At 42.4% G+C, this 18421-nt stretch overlaps 2 protein-coding genes across 2 annotated transcripts in view; one reads left to right on the forward strand and one right to left on the reverse strand.

Moving 5' to 3' along the window:
* Positions 1-5772, reverse strand: part of LOC115295198 (translation initiation factor IF-2-like) — a 64501-nt gene extending 58729 nt beyond the window's left edge. Inside the window, exon 1 of the mRNA XM_029943148.1 lies at positions 5219-5772. Within this exon, the coding sequence (XP_029799008.1) occupies positions 5219-5772 (554 nt within the window). The remainder of the gene's footprint in view (positions 1-5218) is intronic.
* LOC115296674 (E3 ubiquitin-protein ligase TRIM39) lies at positions 5301-18331 on the forward strand. Its single transcript, XM_029945154.1, has 7 exons — positions 5301-5447; positions 7457-7916; positions 8892-8987; positions 13552-13782; positions 14963-14985; positions 15548-15663; positions 16320-18331. The coding sequence occupies exons 2-7, from the start codon at positions 7464-7466 to the stop codon at positions 16865-16867; spliced, it is 1467 nt and encodes a 488-aa protein (XP_029801014.1). The 5' UTR covers positions 5301-5447; positions 7457-7463; the 3' UTR covers positions 16868-18331.
* Positions 18332-18421: the final 90 nt, after the last annotated feature.

Here is an 18421-nt window from a genome sequence, read left to right on the forward strand (position 1 = left end):
AAAATAAATAAACAAAACACACTAAAAATTTAAAAAAATATTCACAAATCAATCAATGTGATATACCACATTAATAAAAGATAAAAACCATATGATCCTGTCGATAAATGTAGAAAAAGCATTTGACAAAATACAGCATTCTTTCTTAATAAAAACCCTCGAGAAAGTCGGGATAGAAGGAACCTACTTAGACATCAAAAAAGCCATTTATGAGAGGCCCACAGCTAATATCATCTTAAATGGGGAAAAAACTGAGGGCTTTCCCCTGAGATCAGGAACACAACAGGGATGTCCACTCTCACCACTCTTGTTTAACATAGCCCTGGAAATCCTAGCATCAGCAATCGGATAACAAAAGGAAATAAAAGGCATCAGAATTGGCAAAGATGAAGTCAAACTGTCACTTTTTGCAGATGACAAGATATTCTACATGGAAAACCTGATCAACTCCACCAGAAGCCTATGAGAACTAATGCATGAATTCAGCAAAGTCATAGGGTACAAAATCAACGTACAGAAATCAGTTGCATGTTTACACACCAATAATGAAGCAACAAAAAGAAAAATCAAGAAACTGATCCCATTCATAACTGCACAAAAAACCATAAATACCAAAGATGTAAAAGACCTTTATGATAAAAACTACAGAAAACCATGAAAGAAATTGAAGAAGACACAAAGAGATGGCAAAACATTCCATGCTCATGATCAGAAGAATAAATATTGTTAAAATGTCATTATTACCCAAAGCAATCTGCACATTCAATGCAATCCCAATCAAAATTGCACCAGCATTCTTAACAAAGCTAGAGCAAACTATCCTAAAATTTGTATGGAACCATGAAAAAACCCGAATAGTCAAAGTAATATTGAAAAAGAAAACCAAAATGGGAGGCATCACAATCCGAGACATTAGCCTCTACTACAAAGCTGTCATCATCAAGACAGTATGGTTTGGCACAGAAACAGACACATCGACCAATGGAATAGAACAAAGAACCCAGAATTTGACCCACAAATGTATGGCCAATTAATCTTTGACAAAGCAGGAAAGAGTATCCAATGGAAAAAAGAGAGCCTCTTTAACAGATGATGTTGGGAGAACTGGACAGCAACATGCAGAAGAATGAAACTAGACCACTTTCTTACACCACACACACAAAGAAACTCAAAATGGATGAAGAACCTGAATGTGAGACAGAAAACCATCAAAACCTAGAAGAGAAAGCAGGAAACAACCTCCTTGACCTCAACTGCAGCAATTTCCTACTTGACTCATCTTCAAAGGTGAGGGAATCAAGAGCAAAAATGAACTACTAGGACCTCATCAAGATAAAAAGCTTCTGCACTGCAAAGGAAACAATCAAGGAAACTAATAGGCAAACGGAAGAATGGGAAAAGATAGTTGCAAATGACACATCAGATAAAGAGCTAGTATCCAAAATCTACAAGGAACTCACCAAACTCCACACTTGAAAAACAAATAATCCAGTGGAGAAAGGGGCAGAAGACATAAACAGACACTTCTCCAAAGAGGACATCCAGATGGCCTACAGGCACATGAAACGATGCTCAGCATCACTCATCATCAGGGAAATACAAATTAAAACCACACTGAGATAACACCTCATGCCAATCAGAGTGGCTAAAATGAACAAATCAAGAGACTATAGATGCTGGTGAGGATGTGGAGAAACAGGTACCCTCCTACACTGCTGGTGGGAATGTAAACTAGTGCAGTTGCTCTAGAAAACAGTGTGGAGGTTCCTCAAAAAATTAACAATAGAACTCCCCTATGACCCAGCAATAGCAATGCTAGGAACTTCCCCAAGGGATACAGGAATGCTGATGCATAGGAGCACATGTACCCCAATGTTCATGGCAGCACTTTCAACAACAGCCAAATCATGGAAAGAGCCTTAATGTTCATGAACTGATGAATGGATAATGAAGATGTGGCTTATATATACAATGGAGTACTACATGGCAATGAGAAAGAATGAAATATGGCCACTTGTAGCAAAGTGGATGGACCTCGAGTATGTCATGCTACGTGAAATAAGTCAGGCAGAGAAGGACAGATGTTTTCACTCAGAAGTGTAACAGGAGAAACTTAGCAGTGGACCTTGGGGGAGGGGAAGTGGGAAAAAATAGTTGGGGAGAGGGAGGGAGCTAAACCATGAGAGACTCTTGAATACTGAGAACAAACTGAGGGCTGATGGGGGAGGTGGAGAGGGAAAGGGTGGTGATAGGCATGGAAGCGGGCACTTGTTGGAATGAGAACTGGGTGTTACATGAAAACCATCTTGACAATAAACTATAAAAGAAAAAAATGGTTGAATATATGATACATATACACAATGAAATAATAACACAAAGTTGAAAAAGAATAAGCTATCACTGAATGGGAATGATAAAAAAAAACTAGCCACTATGTCATATAAAATGTAAATAGAACACTATGTGTGATTTTCTATAATTTGAGAAATTGAGAAACAATGGTCAGGGAAAATTAGATGCTTTGCCTTTTCTAAGAACCTCAAATGTTTGGGCAGGTGAACCCTCTCCCTCCCCAACCTACCATATCTGACCTTAACCAGTTTTCTACATGCACTGCTACTATACTCATTTCCTCTACAAAACTCAGTAGCTTCAAGATACCTTCTTTTCTCCTTTCCAGATATAAAAACTGTATTAAAATGTATACATTTTTCATTTTAATTACCCTTTATCTCAGAACTGTAATTAATTTTTTATACTCCTGTGGTGGAAATCCCTTGGTATAAATCAACATTACAACATAGAGTTATTCTGAATGAAATACAATCCCTTTCAATTCTGAACAATAGACACTTCTTTGATTAAATAATGTGCTTGTATCCTACTACGTTCAGCAATCTCAGCCAAACAAGTTTCACAAGTCATAATAACAAATGTGGGATAAGATTTGAGGCTTTCTTCATTTTATTTTGTGTATTATCACATAGACTGATAGAAATAAAATCATAGCATTGTGTTCACCCTCTTTCCCAAATATTCTCTCTTGAAAAATACTGGGTATGCTTCATTATTGTTCTATGTCAGGGGTCAGTAAACTAGGTCTGCTACCTGTTTATATAGCCTGAAAGCTAGGAATGATTTTCACATTGTTAAATGACCAAGGGTAAAGTCAAAAGAAAAGTAGGGTTGCCTGGGTGGATCAGTCAGTTAAGAGTCTGACTCTCGATTTCAGCTCAGGTCATGACCTTCCAGTCATATCAAGCCCCGTGTTGGGCTCCATGATGGGCATGGAGCCTGTTTAAGATTCTCTCTCCCTTTTCCTCTTCCGTTTCCTCACATGTGCTCCCCCGTCCCATTAAAAAAATATATTTTATGACATATGAAAATAAATTTTCAGTGTCCATTCAAAAAGTTTTACTGGAACACAAAAATGGTCATTTGTTTGGTATTGTCTAATGCTGTTTTCACACTACAAAGGCAGGGGAGAGTATGAACCTCAAGGCCAAAAATATACCTTATCTGCTTCTTTACAGGAAAGGATTGCCAACCCCTATGTTCTATGTCATACTACATGCCCTATATAAATCTTATACTTTTACCTAAACATTCTCCAGCCTTTCCATCCATATTCAGCATAAAGTCTTGTTAATTATCTATTACTGTCCAGGCAAACACATTCTTCATAGACCTTTGAAATGCACTTCCTCCTGAGAATGTCCTTAGTCTAACCACATCCCTGGTCACCTACAAATAGAAAGCCAGAATGGAGTGCTAGCAACACCTTAAAAGTTACAAATGAAAAAATCAAAACCAAAACCAAACATCACCACCACCAGCCACCCTCCAAGGCAAAGCTAAAGAGGCTAACCTCCCAGTTAGTGGCTTTCAAACTACCTTATTTTAGGATTGAGGCATTCTGTAAACTAAATTTTACTGCCACTAAAATTCCTAACGGTCATATAACAACGAAAAAAAAAACCCTAAATGTAATTTTCCCAAGTTTAATCCTCTTCAAATCACTGGCTACCATTAAAAGGGGGGGTAGGAGGGCAAGTAGATCAATTATATATAGTATGCGTGATCCTAAATCCCTACATTTGATATTTTCTGCAAGTAAATAGTTTCTGGCTCCCGAGGGTTAAAGGTTAAATATTACACTGCGTTTGTAGACAATATCACAACTTACATAGGAACAAGATGGGCCGTTGGGCCACTTCCTCTTATAGGGTACACCAAAATTTGCCCATCTCTTTCAGTCAGCATTCTGCATACCAAGTGTTGGGGGAGAGGGAGCCGGACAAGCTGCCTTTTCTACGAACATCAGACACTCCTAGCACCAACTCCTCTCCAGCTTCATCACACCTCTACCCTGCACGAGGTCCTCCCCAGCTCTATCCCCTCTATTCAGGACCTCCTCCCCAGTTTCATCATACCTATATCAGCAGACTCCTCCTGCAAAGTTACAGGCCTGCCAAGCTTCCAGTAGCATAAGAAGAAAGCAGGAAGGCTATAATGCAAAAGTCTGGAGTTCCTACACAAGCATCATCTGCTCTTTGGGAGGATCTCAAGTCATAGCCCGAAAAGTGAAAAGAAATGGGTCTTGGCTCGCACCCGATTAACCGGTGTTTACCACATGCTTGCTTGCGGTCGGGCGGCGAGCGAGGAGCTGAGGATACAAAGGTGCAGCAGAATGGCAGTACCAGCTCTCCCGGGACCCCCGCTCCACTGGGGGAGATAAACAAAGTCATTAAAGCCCGCCTAGAATGCGAGGAGCATTTGAAGCCCGCGGCAGGAACAATTTACCTAATCCTGGAATGTTAGAAGGCTAAAATTTAACCAGTCGGAAGTGACGTGCCAGCTAAGACTCACAGGTCCGCCACGTAAACCGGCCGCCGCCTCAGCTAGGCACCTTCTCCCTGGACTGGCCTGAGAAGAGGATAAGTGTAGCTCAAAGTCTGCAACCGCCCTTGCCCGGCTCCCAGGCCCCTCCCAGCCCCCCGGGACCAGCCAGCGTGGCTAGACAGAGCCCGCAGCCTGGGCGGGACTGCAGCGGTCCCTGGCACTCATCGGCGCCCTGCGGGCAATGGGGCTTCATCGCTCAACCAGGCGCATGCGCGGCCCTCTTCCGAGGATTCCTCGGGTCACCTGAACGACCGCATTTCGGCCACCTGCCCCTACAGGTCCCTTCTCGCTCTTGACTCCTCCAGCTGTTTCTTACCTCTGCGCCCCCCGCCCCGCCCTTCTCCTTCTCCCGCAGGCACCGCTAGGCTTTCCAGGGGCCGAGAGCCGACTCCAGGGCTTCCACTGACACGAGCCTCTCGGCACGGCTTCCGCTTCCGGCGAGTATTGTGTGTCGTGCTGCGGGGCGGGGGCGGGGGGAGGAGGAAGGAGGGAGGCAGCGCTCCGGCGGCTCCGCGCCCCGCACTCCCGGACCTGAAGCCGGGAAGGTAGGTGCTGTCCCGCTGCCGCGCCCGGGCCCTGGGGCCTGCCCCCGCCGGCCGGCTCCGCACGCCGCGTCCCAGCGCCCCGCGACTGCGTCACTGGCCCCCCGCACGTAACCACAGCTGCCTCCGCCCGCCTCGGGCCCGGGCGGACGTTTTGCCGCCCCGGCGACGTCAGCGCGTCCGGCGTTGCTTGGCTACCCCGCCGTTCCCCCGTCCCGCTGCCGCTCGCCTCCCCGGGTGAAACGACGCCGTCACCGCGGGCCTCGGCTGCGTCATAGCGGCGGCATCCCACCTTCACGTCACACCTCCTCCTCACCTGGACACGCATTCCTCCCTCCCCGTCAACCGCGACGTTTCCTCTCCCCCTCGCCAATCCCCCTACACCAGATCTGGCGAGAGAAGATGGAGACGAGGGTGGGACTGAGTTGTGGACGGCGCTCAGGAGAGGGTCGCAAGGTGGGACCCCGAACAGTGGTAGAAACAAAATGAGGACGTCCTTGAAGTTTGCCCTTCTACTGAGACACAAGGAAAAGAGGGAAAGAAATTACCAACCTAGAGGCACCCGAGGCCTCACTGTGGCAGTAACTCCAAGTCCTCTCCATGCATCCCTAACCTTTTCCCCATTTCTCTTTCACACCACTTCTTTGCCAGTCTACATCCATCCTGGCCCCTAACTCTGCATACAGTTCAACTCACCCCAGGTGAGGAGACCACCTAATTTCTAGAAAAAAGGGACAGGTTCACTGGTCAAAGTTGGATTCTCTTCGATTAAAAAAAAAATCATCTGGCTGAACTTCTCTCCTGGTTGAGGAAAGAATTCAGGTCCAAATAAGTTATCAGCTCCTACTCAAAATTAAACACTTTTCATGTGTGCCAACAATATATACAATAATTATTGTTAACCCTACTCACCACATGGCCACTTCTTTCTTAGCACTTACACCTACTTAATTTCCTTTCTTCTGCGGGAAGGGAGGGTGGATAGAGAAATCCACAGTTTTCATGGATAAAAGTGATTTTCAAGGAAGGAATGGGGGACCAGCCTTCTGCTTTATAAGTCTATGATGCATTTCCAATATTTTGAGCCTTAACTTGATGGAGACTTTAATTGCCTCTTTCTCTAATTCCCAGCCACTGCAGAACCTACTAGTTGGAGGCACAATACATCCAAGGAATTAGTTATCAGTAGCTATTTCAAGACTTCAGCCACTGCTGAATATATAGAATAGACTTGTCAGCCTTTTTCAAGAAGTATATGCTTTTTAAGAAGTATATACTAATATACTCTTTAGTGTAGTTGGCACTTCAGAATGTCTAAGTGCATGCAAAGAAACGGAACGTTAGGTAAATAATGTCATTCCAAAAAGAAGGCATACTTCCCCTAGACCACTCTGATAAAGGGAAGAATAATTTCAAGTTTCCTGAAAAGAAGAGGTTGTTACCCTTGCCTAACTTATTCCTTTTATTACTCTTGAAAGAGTGAGAGGACAATAGCAGAGAATACTATGCTCCAGGGGGCTATTGTAATAAAACTCTTCTGTAACATTAAACTTTAAAATATACTAAAGAAATCTTAATATTTTGACTTTTATGGCATTTTTCACTTTCCCAAGTTCCTTTCTCATCTATTAGAAAAATATGTATAGTAGGGATACAATGGTCTGGTTTTAAGATACATGTGGGCTGAGCCTGGGTCAGGAGAAGTGTGCTGGGCTAGAGTTGAAAGAAGCCTCTATAAGATAAAGCAGAGATAAAAGACGAAAGAGATTCGTGGTTCAGTGTCAGGTTGCTGAACAGGAAAAAAAATTAGATTGATGGCTGGGAGTCACAAGATTTGGAAATAGAGAAACAAAAGAGAGAGGTTGTATCTAGTGGAAGAGAAAATGGAAAATACCAAGATGGGGCTAACTGGAGTTAGGATGTATCATGGGAGTGAATACCAAACCAAGGATATAAAAAAATTAAACCTCCAACTAATATTTTTCTTTTTCTGCCCCCTTTTCATCCCGAAGTTAAATAATGGCAGAGACAAGTCTGATAGAGGCTGGAGCCTCTGCAGCCTCCACAGCTGCAGCTCTGGAGAACTTACAGGTGGAGGCGAGTTGCTCTGTCTGCCTGGAGTATCTGAAGGAGCCTGTCATCATTGAGTGTGGGCACAACTTCTGCAAAGCTTGCATCACCCGCTGGTGGGAGGATCTAGAGAGGGACTTCCCTTGTCCTGTTTGTCGAAAAACATCTCGCTACCGCAGTCTCCGGCCTAATCGACAGCTCGGCAGCATGGTGGAAATTGCCAAACAGCTCCAGGCTGTCAAGCGGAAGATCCGAGATGAGAGCCTCTGCCCCCAGCACCATGAGGCCCTCAGCCTCTTCTGCTATGAGGACCAGGAGGCTGTATGTTTGATATGTGCAATTTCCCACACCCACCGGGCCCACACCGTCGTGCCACTGGATGATGCCACACAGGAGTACAAGGTGGGGAACCAGACACATGATGCCAACATAGGGCATGAGGGAGAAGCACAGAAGATGGGAGACTCGTAGGTAGAGGATCCCAAGCTCCCAGCAGCAAGACTGTAACTGGTCTTTTACTCTCTAATCACCTCAGAGCCACAAACACAGAGGGCACACAGTACATCTGATCAGTTATCCCAAGCATGAGGAGCAGTTTTTAGGAGTCCCTTAAAATTTCTTTCTCCTTGTCCTAACATCATTTGAGTCTTATGGGTGAACATTGATATGTGTGGTCTTCTAACATATTATATAAATGAATGAAACCACTTGGAAATAATCAAACTTAGGAAAAACTGAAAAGTAGTCTGGTTTCTTCATTCTGTCCCCCTGCTCAAAATGTTCCTTATTTTCTCATTGGAATTGGGAATAGATAACATCAGTTTACACTGATTCCCACCAGACTAAGATGTTTGCATCTTCCCAGATAATGGGTAATGTAACACCTGGTTTAATTACTGCTGAGATACAGGGTAAATGTTCAAGTAGTAGGAACTAAAGATTTTAATACATTGGCTCCGTATCAAGTATTTTGCTTAATTATGTTAATAAAATCTTGGAAGCAAGATTTAGTCTACAGTGTAAGTAATAAGGACTTATTTGCAGGTGGTTAGAGTTGGATTGGAGTACAGAAAGTCACTTTGACCATAATAGGCAGTCACTTGAGTAAGAAAATGAAAAGACTGGGGAAGGACATGGAATTGGTGACAGCTGGACAACTGTGAGATTCAGTGAGAGGAAAGTTCTTGGTGAGCAAGGAAGATGATGAGGACAGGCTGGTGGCGGGAGGAGGGACACCCCAAATGACAGATAAAGAAGAAGAGTGGAATCAAGAGGTGGTGAGATGGACAGGAAGCAAACAAATGGTTTAAAACTAATGGATTAACTTCTGAATGCCAGCCACTCTCAAATCCCACCTCTCCCACTTCCCACCCTCAGGAAAAACTGCAGAAGTGCCTGGAGCCCCTGGAGCAGAAATTGCAGGAAATCACCCGCTGCAAATCCTCTGAGGAGAAGAAGCCTGGAGAGCTCAAGGTAAAGGCAGGTGATTCCATTTGGGCTGCTTTGCAGACAATTAACCACACATTATTTAATCTGCCAGTTCTGATTCATTGGAAAAATACTGTTCTCTAAAAAATCGTATTTTGTTAGGCTTCTTTGTCATTAAACATTGTACTTAAATTATTTGTCATGAATTAAGTATTGAGGAAAGAGATGTAAGAGGTTAAGGAAGGATGGACAGAATATCTTACATCTGACAAGTTGAGGGAGTTCATGCCCATTGGTCTCCTTTTTTCTTGTAAAGCAGGGAGAGAGCAGGGATAGGAGTTTCTTAAAGGGATTGAGGAGAGGAGAACTTGGAAGGTTCTCTGGGATAGGAAAAGATGAAGCTGACCAAGAGCTCCCAAAACTGCCCAGTGACTTTAGGACTACATTCTCTTAAGTAATCTCGGGTATGCTAGATCATGTTGGTTAATTCCTAGACTGTTCTCCTCTCCACCCTACATCTATTGGATCCTATCTGTCCTTCAGGCTGGATAAAAGCCACTTCCTATGGAGCCTTTCTTGACCCTTCAGAAATTGATTTTCTTAATTTTCATATAATTTTACTCCTCTTTCATGCATCACCTTATTTATAGCATGACATTTTGGTAACTGTCTTATTTTATTGGACAGTGAACAATTCCTAATAGTGGCAGTAACTAAGTGTTTATTGAGTCCTGTGTGTTAATTCATTGGATGTCCATGACATTCCAAACTTACAGCTTGTGTTAGGTTTTAGTGGGACCTAGATGATTTATCAGACAAAGGGAAGGAAGTCCTGAAGGTCATCTTTAGCAAGGATGAACTTAGATCCCTTGTAAAGTGAGTATTATTACCTCTAGTTATCATAGGAGGAAACAACTTGGATAAGTACTAGTCCGAGATCACATAGTCACTGTGTTGCAAAATCGGGGATATTAGCTCTGCATGAATCCATAAATATGTATTAAGTTTCCAGTATAGGCCAAATTATGTGTTTGACACTGGGGAACAATGATGAGCAAAAACACAGTCCCTGTCCTGCTTAAGTTTACAGTCAAGTAGATAAAACAGATAATGACATGGCACAAAAAGCACAGTTGCAAATCATAAGAAGACAACATAGAAATTTGACCTCATTAAAAGCTTCCAGAAGAAGTAATGAGCTTTTGGAGTTGAGATTTAGGGATAACCAGAGATTAAACACAAGTTTGAAAATGGTAGAAACACTAATTTTTTAACAATGTCAACATTTTGGCAGAAAGCAAATATTATTAAGTATTACTAAGTATTACCTTAGTCCTTTATATATTTGAATAAAAACAAGCTTTTGAACTTTTAAATTTTTAACTAATTTTGATTGCAAAGGTGACCTTTAAAAAAAGTTCTTTGTTCTTTTGGAGGGCTCTTGAGAAACTTAAAATATGTGAAAACGAAGGTTATTCCCAGTCATTAACTTTTCTGTTCCTGTTGATCACTTTCTTAAAGGTAAAGGATAAAAAGGGGAATAAAAATTTTTAAAAGCCTTCTAAATGCTTGAACAGAAATGTGGTATTTTTAAAAATCCAGTGGTCTCTGAAACTACCACCAACATTCCTTTTGTAACCATTTGAATTCTCCAAAACCTCTCTCGCATCCCTACTTCCAGAATCAGACTCAATGCCCTTTTTAAAAATAATTATTTGTCATTAACCATGCTAAGTGGAAGTTACAGATAAAATATTTGCATAATTTTAAAAAGAGACTATTATGCCCAAAGACACACATACAACATAAAGGAAAGTGATTTATAATTAAATCTGGTATGTAAATATTTGGGCGTGACTATGCTGAAAGACACTACAATGTAGTTTTATCCTGGCACCTATCTGACAACATCAACAATGCAACAAATACAAATTCAGACCCAGGTAATTGCATAGTAGTGTTAACAAGCACCACAAGCAGCTTAGCTCTTGGTGACATAATTTTTCAAAATAATAAGTAACTTTTGATAAAGTTCTAAGAAAAACAAATTACAGTCTTAGTTTTATTCAACTGTTTCTGAAAAAATCAGGTATATTAAGACTGGGTAAGAATTACTCTGTTTATGTATAAAATGGCATTTTAAGTCTAGACCTATGCTTTTGAATATCCAGCAGAACATAGAAAATGGTACAGGACTGTGCATGTTGCAGGGTCATCTCACACAGTGGCATGCTAGCAGCCTTACCGGAGTACCCCCAATTATGGCAAACAAAAAATGCCCTTTGTTTCTAAAATATCCCTAGTGGGAAGTAACACCCTCATTAAGAACTACTGCTATACAGAGTGGAATAAAATGAGAAGAATGATGGGATTATGTAAGAGAGACCACTCTGGCTTCCTACTAGACACAGTTATTAATCCTAAATTCTACCCATACATCACCTCTTAACATAGACACACAAGCAGACACATACATACACCCACAGGAAAAAAGGTTGTATTTTAAGGGTTGCTAACCTTAGATATAAAATCCAGTTATTTTACCAACATAATTGAGCTTATTCAAGATTAGCAGAGAACTGCAATTCAGGACAAGCAAGTTAGGACAAAACCATAGGCAAGTCCAGAGAACAAAGGAGAGGACCACTCTTTTATATAAGAAACGGGGAATTGGGAGGGAAGTCCTTGGAGTAAACTGGGAGTTCAGAGTATACTGACTTTTTATTGGCTAGGTTGTGACAGTCTATCATTGGCTGGGCCTGTTGCCTACCAAAAAAAAGAATTTTTTTTTTCTTCCTCCTGCTGGTGTAGTAAGGTACTGTGGACTTAAAAGGTAACATCTCTTCCTGTTGGGTCCACAGTTGACCAATGGTGGGGCCTGAGAGCTCCCCCTGCTGGCATCCTGACCATTTTAGCCAGGCTTCCTTTTATTAATTTTCACAGAATAAACGTTGTAAGATTATATTTTGTTCCAGTGTGCACCTGAGAAGGCAGCAGTAGAATGGGAAACAGCAACTCTAGAACTGGAGCTAGCCAACCTCTGCTGAGAACTAGCTTGAAATCCAGAAATACCAGGCTTGTAAGACCCACCTGGCTTTGCAGCCCCTCTCTATTCACCCTCAGCCCTACCTTTCAGTTTCTATCTGCATTTTACTTCCAGAGTCCCAGTCTCTGCTTCTCTCTTGCTTTCCTCTTGAGTTTATTTATATGACACTTGGGAGAATACATCTGAGCAGATCATTTGTTGCACTGGAGGTAGAGAGAGAGGGATGTGCTTGCTGATAACCCTCAGAAAGTATTATAGCTGGTGGTTTAGTCGTATATTATCAAATTTCAGGAATGTTAGAGGTTTAAATCTATGTGGTAGTTTAGGGAAAAACGTCAAATTTCACCAGCTAATTCACTAACAAACTTCTGGAACCTATTCCTGTGATGGGAACTGTCAGTTGTCTTAAGTGACTTGAAACTATTTAACATGTTCTTCCCTGAAATCTATATACAATTGACTCTTGAACAACAAAGTTAGGGGTGCCAACCCCGATGCAGTCAAAAATTGGCACATAACTTTCAACTTCCCAAACACTTAACTCTTAATAGCCTACTGTTGACAAGAAACATTAATGATGGCATAAAAAGTGGTTAACACCTATTTTACATGTTATTTGTATTACATACTATATTCTCACAATAAAGTGAGCTAGAGAAAAGAAAATGTTGTTGAGAAAATCATAAGGAAAAGAAAATACCTTTATGGTACTGTACCATATTTATTGAAAAAATGTGTGTATAAGTGGACGCTCACCCTTCAAACTCATATTGTTCAGCAGTCAACTGTATATATTTGTTAACAACTCATAACTAAAATCTTAATGATTCTGATACTTTTCCAGTTGGTTCTCTGATTTTTAGTGGGTAGATGTCTAGCGGTGTATAAATGATGATTATCTGGTCTCCAACTTCTTGATATTTATTACTTTCCTTTTTTTGTTAAATTTCATTAGCAAGAACTTTAGCATTGAGAAAAGCAAATATATCTTGTATCCCTAATAATAGATGTCTCTGTGTTAATGAGATTTTTATATCTTGAACTTTTTCACTAAACTATAGAAATATAGCTCTTTAGAAGTTAATTTAATAAAGAAAATTGATTTTTTTCAAACAATTTTTTTAACATTTATTCTAATTTGAGAGACAGCAAGCAGGGGAGGGACAGAGAGAAGGGGACAGAATCCCAAGCAGGCTTTGTGTTGCCAGCACAGAGCCCTTTGTAGGGCTTGAACTTATGAACTGTGAGATCATGACCTGAGTTAAAGTCAAGAGTCGGACACTTAACTGACTGACCCACCCAGGCACCCCAAAAAATTAAAATGTTTTTAAAAACTGATTTTTTTTAATCTCCCCAGTAGTCTTCACTCCCCAGTCATCAGTAGGGATGACAATGTGGATAGAGCTGTTACTTATAGAAGGAAATTTCAGTGGAGAGAAACATGAGTGTCCTGTTAGACTGTTTGGAGTGACACAGGAAATCGGTTAATTCATACACATGGTGGGTAGGCTCCCTTATGCCCCACTGACCCTGTTAAGTATAATGCTTTCCCTCTTTTCTCAGAGACTAGTGGAGTGTCGCCGACAACAGATCTTAAAGGAATTTGAAGAGCTTCATAGGCGGCTGGATGAAGAACAGCAGATGTTGCTTTCACGCCTGGAGGAGGAGGAACAGGACATTCTACAGCGCCTCCGAGAAAATGCTGCTCACCTTGGAGACAAGCGCCGGGACCTGGCCCACTTGGCTGCTGAGGTGGAGGGCAAGTGCTTACAGTCAGGCTTCGAGATGCTTAAGGTTCGACCTTTGCCCCTGTATAGCCTCTCAGATCAAGTGCAGTATAGATTTGCACAGGTCATTCTGTCAACCTTGGATGCTCACCCTCCTGCTCTGCTTCTCTAATCCAGTTCTTTCTTCCAGACATACTCAAAGGATCTTTTTCTACAGAAAGGCTTCTCTGATTTCTCTCATCACCTTCTAATCTTTTCTGTGTTCTTATGTCTTGTGAACAATATGTGCTTAATTTGTACCAAAGAACAAATTCACTTCTTTGAAAGAAGGGAAATCTAGTCTGAATTACTGAAATAACTATACATTAAAAATTATGTGAATGCAGTTGCCATTACTTTTAGGTCCTGGAACTTGATTTACCTAGTGATAAAAAGGAAAGAAAAGAACAGAAAAAAAAAGGAAAGGAAAGAAACTGAGTTTGAAGGACACTTGAAATTATGTATAACTAATATATTAACTTTGATATGTAAATAATGCCTCTAAAATGTTTGAAACAATTTGTTCTTTTAAGCAGATGAATGGTGTAAGGGTGTAGGAAACATTTCTCTTTTTAGAGATTAGATTACCAGCATTTGAATCAGTGAGGCTTCATTGTACATTTATCTGCATGTTATGTATTGCTTGGCACTTATTCTTGTGTCCTTTCATGTATGTATGTTCTGCCTTCCACATTAAACTGGAAAATCCTTGGGGGGCAGAGATTTGTCTTCTTTGTCTTCTGGACCCCAAGTATTCACAAATCAGGATTGGCACACAATTATTAATGCTTATTAACCAGTACCAGATGGGGATAATAACAACAGGAAAGTGTGATTCATTCCTATGCCACTAGTCTGTACTGATCCTCAAGGAGACACATGTGTGGTTGGTACTTGGGGGACAGAGTATAGAGCAGACACAATCCCTGTCCCTTGCATTGAGCTCCCAGTGTGTGTGAGAAGCAAGACAAATACACAAGAAACCATTTGGAAGAGATTTAAATTACCAAGGTTGATGCTATCCAAAAGTTGAAAGCTGGGAAAGATGTACTCCAATCTCTCTAGAGCTCTTCCCCTTGCATTGTGACCCTCAGTTTGCCCTATTCCTATTTTATAGATCTAGAACTTTGGGGAGGAGGGGGAACCTTTTGCCTTTAGGACCCTTGACTACCAGGACCAATATTGCTTTCTTTTCTCCTTCCCTCTAGGATGTCAAAAGTACCCTGGAAAAGTAAGTGATTCTTGCATCTCTCTGAGTGAGTTAGGTCTTGGCTTAGAAACCAAGGGTACAGTAAGGAGTTAGGGGAGAAGGATGGGAAAGTCACACAGTGCTGGGTAGGATGTGGGAGAAGGTTCATTCCATCTATGAAGCCTGTTACAGACAAATCATTGGGAGTAAGAGTACATTACCATTTCCCCATTGAACATCAGAACTAACTTGGTAAGGAAGGAACCAAGGTAATGTACCTGTGCCTGTGGGTGGAAATGTGTCCAAACAAGACAGGCAAGGGAAAGGGTTGGGAGAGTGGGAAGGGTGATTACTCATTTGCATGAAATATAGCAATACCCCCAGAAAGTTCTGAGACTTATTCTTAAAATAAGACTGTCCAGGGGACCCTATGGTTCTCCATAGATTGGTAAAAGAAACCAGTGAGTACTTGTCTTCAGGGAGGAGGGAGAAAATGGGAGGATGGAGAATTTTAGTTTCTCCCTAAAGATGACAGAATCTGCCTACTCAGCTGGAGCTTCCCCTGACCCTGCCCTTTCTTCCCCTATCTCCCTATCCCTCCTAGATGTGAGAAGGTGAAGACCATGGAGGTGACTTCAGTGTCCATAGAGCTGGAAAAGAACTTCAGCAATTTCCCCCGACAGTACTTTGCCTTAAGGAAAATCCTTAAACAGCTAATTGGTGAGTTGTTCCCAAAAATAAACTAGCAGAGGAAATTAGCAGAGAAGAAAGTCTTTAAGTCCCACTTTATCTGGGTTTTTGTACCATCTGTCACTTTGTGCCCATGGCCACACCCACCCCTTTACCTGGCTTTCAGTCTCACTGTGAGTGACAGAGCTTAGGTGTCATCTCTTCTTAGGCCCACACTTTTTAAATAGGGACCCAGAGAAGTTAAATAATATGCCTAAACTTGTCCCTTTTTGAGAGTGAGAGGGAAACCAGATACATGGTCACCCTATCCCTGGACCATACTGCTCTCTTGCTGTGTATCCTTAACATTTTCTGTCCTTTCTGGCCCTTGGACTGTGACTTGTGCTTCATCACACAGTGAGATGATATCATAGGGGGATGAAGAAGGGATAAGGCAGGAGCATAAACCATCAGCCCTTGCAGAATTGAGATTATTAACTGTTTACTTTAGGGCCAGGGTGAGAAGAGAAGCCATTGTTCCCTCCTCTCTCTTAGGTGACAGCATGGATTGAGAAAGTTAATCAAACCATGGTGTTCTGGGGACCTTTAAGGAAACAAGTTCTGTAAAGGCAGGCTCAAAGAGTGAGGCAGGGGCATTTAGCTATTCCCATCCTCATCTAGCTCCCCACTCTGGCTTCTCCCGCCAGCGGATGTGACCCTGGACCCAGAGACTGCTCACCCTAACCTAGTCCTGTCGGAAGATCGTAAGAGCGTCAAGTTTGTGGAAACAAGACTCCGGGATCTCCCTGACACACCACGGCGATTCACCTTCTATCCTTGTGTCCTGGCTACTGAGGGCTTCACCTCAGGCCGACACTACTGGGAGGTGGAGGTGGGTGATAAGACCCACTGGGCTGTGGGTGTGTGCCGGGACTCTGTCAGCCGAAAGGGCGAGCTGACTCCACTCCCTGAGACTGGCTACTGGCGGGTGAGGCTGTGGAACGGAGACAAATATGCAGCCACCACCACGCCTTTTACCCCTTTGCACATCAAGGTGAAACCCAAACGGGTGGGCATATTCCTAGATTATGAGGCCGGCACACTGTCTTTTTACAATGTCACAGACCGCTCTCATATCTACACCTTTACTGATACTTTTACTGAGAAACTTTGGCCACTCTTCTATCCAGGCATCCGTGCTGGTCGGAAAAATGCTGCACCACTTACAATCAGGCCCCCAACAGATTGGGAGTGACAGGTAGGGATGTGGGAATAATTGGGGTGAGTCAGGGTCAAGAGCTATGGGCCTTCCTTCCTGTGACCTGCTGGAACGTCTTCGTGTCTGCCTGGTTCCAGTCCTGCACTGTTTAGAAGAAGCACCTTGGTTTCTAGAATGGTTTATATGGAGGAGTAGGTAGGGCTGGTCTGGGATGAGCGCACAGCTCTCTCTCCTAACCGTCAGGGTGGGGAGCTAGTTCCCAGAGGTTGTCTCCCCTGAGGTCCATCAGGTTTTCTATTGCACATGAATAGGTTAGGAAGGAAGGAGAGGCCTTTCCAGAAACAAAAAGTCTGTGAGAGGGTCTGACTTGCTCAAAACCAGAAGAGGAAACAGAAACCCCTATACATTCTTTTAAGGGGTTCTTATTTGTTGAGAAAGATCAGAGGGGTCTGTGTACCTCTAGACTAAAATAAAGATGAATGATAGTTGCTCTTGTGGGTCTAGAAGTTAAGGAGGTGGGTTTTTGTTTTTGTTTTTTTGAGAGCAGAGATTGGCATCAAGATGATTAGAAAGAAAGTTGAGAAAGGGGCTAAAGGAACAGTTTCCTAACAGGGTTTCTTTGGTCTTCCATTCCCAGAGTAAGTTGCCATTATGAGTAAGATTGGTCAGAGGTAGGAATGTGGGGAGGAGAGGGTGAAAAGACAGAAGAGGAGAACCCAAGTCCCTGCCTCAGCCTTCAGCAAAGCTGGCTTATTGCCTGTCTCCTTAGAGTTGGTTGTCTCCAAGAATCGGTCAGTCACCTTTCTTCTGCAGAGGTGAGGTGTCAGAGGCCCCTCAAGACACGTCTACCCTTTCACTGCTTTCCCAAGGGAACCTGGAAAGGACAGTCAGGTATTGGAGGAAAGAGAAAGATATTTCTATCCAAAGCCCTGGCCTTAAAGAATGTTACTAAGTAGCTGCTTCCAAGTTGTCAGCCTTGTTATTTGGCTAAGGTGTCCAATCCAAAAAAGGAGAAGGAAAATGGAGTCTTCCTCACCCTGAGGACAGGGCAGAAGACAGGATATGTAGAACAAAGGGTCATTAGGCAACTTCCTTTAGCCTATGTTTCTCTGGCCTGGAACTAGTGTTCATCAGAGCCAGTCTTTTGCTTGTTGCCATCCTTCACCTTTTGCCATTTCCCTTATCAGAGAATGTAAATCATTTTAACATTAGGCCAAAATAAACAACTTGTAGGGTACATATGTTGTCAAAAAAGGTTAAAGCAATGCATGCCAAACCAACCTAAAATGATTTGGAGTATCTGCTACTTGGGTGATCAGGGATTCACAGAAGATTGGGACAAGAAACTGCAGTTTATTGAGGGTGTTTCACATACTCCTACCACCTCAACAGGACTTTGTCCAGACTCTCCTCTTACCTTTGTGCCTTGACTGTGGTTCTTTGTGGCAAGATGCTTTGGTTGGTAAAACATAATATGGAACAAAGGATCCACTGAAGTGATTCTGTGTTGTGTGGTAATTTGACAATGGCCTTGTGTTGATATGTAAGAATCACTGATGTTAAAAGTGCATGTTCTTGGGGCTTACCCTC

This window comes from Suricata suricatta, chromosome 7 (assembly GCF_006229205.1).
Source record: "Suricata suricatta isolate VVHF042 chromosome 7, meerkat_22Aug2017_6uvM2_HiC, whole genome shotgun sequence".
Lineage (NCBI taxonomy): Eukaryota > Metazoa > Chordata > Mammalia > Carnivora > Herpestidae > Suricata > Suricata suricatta.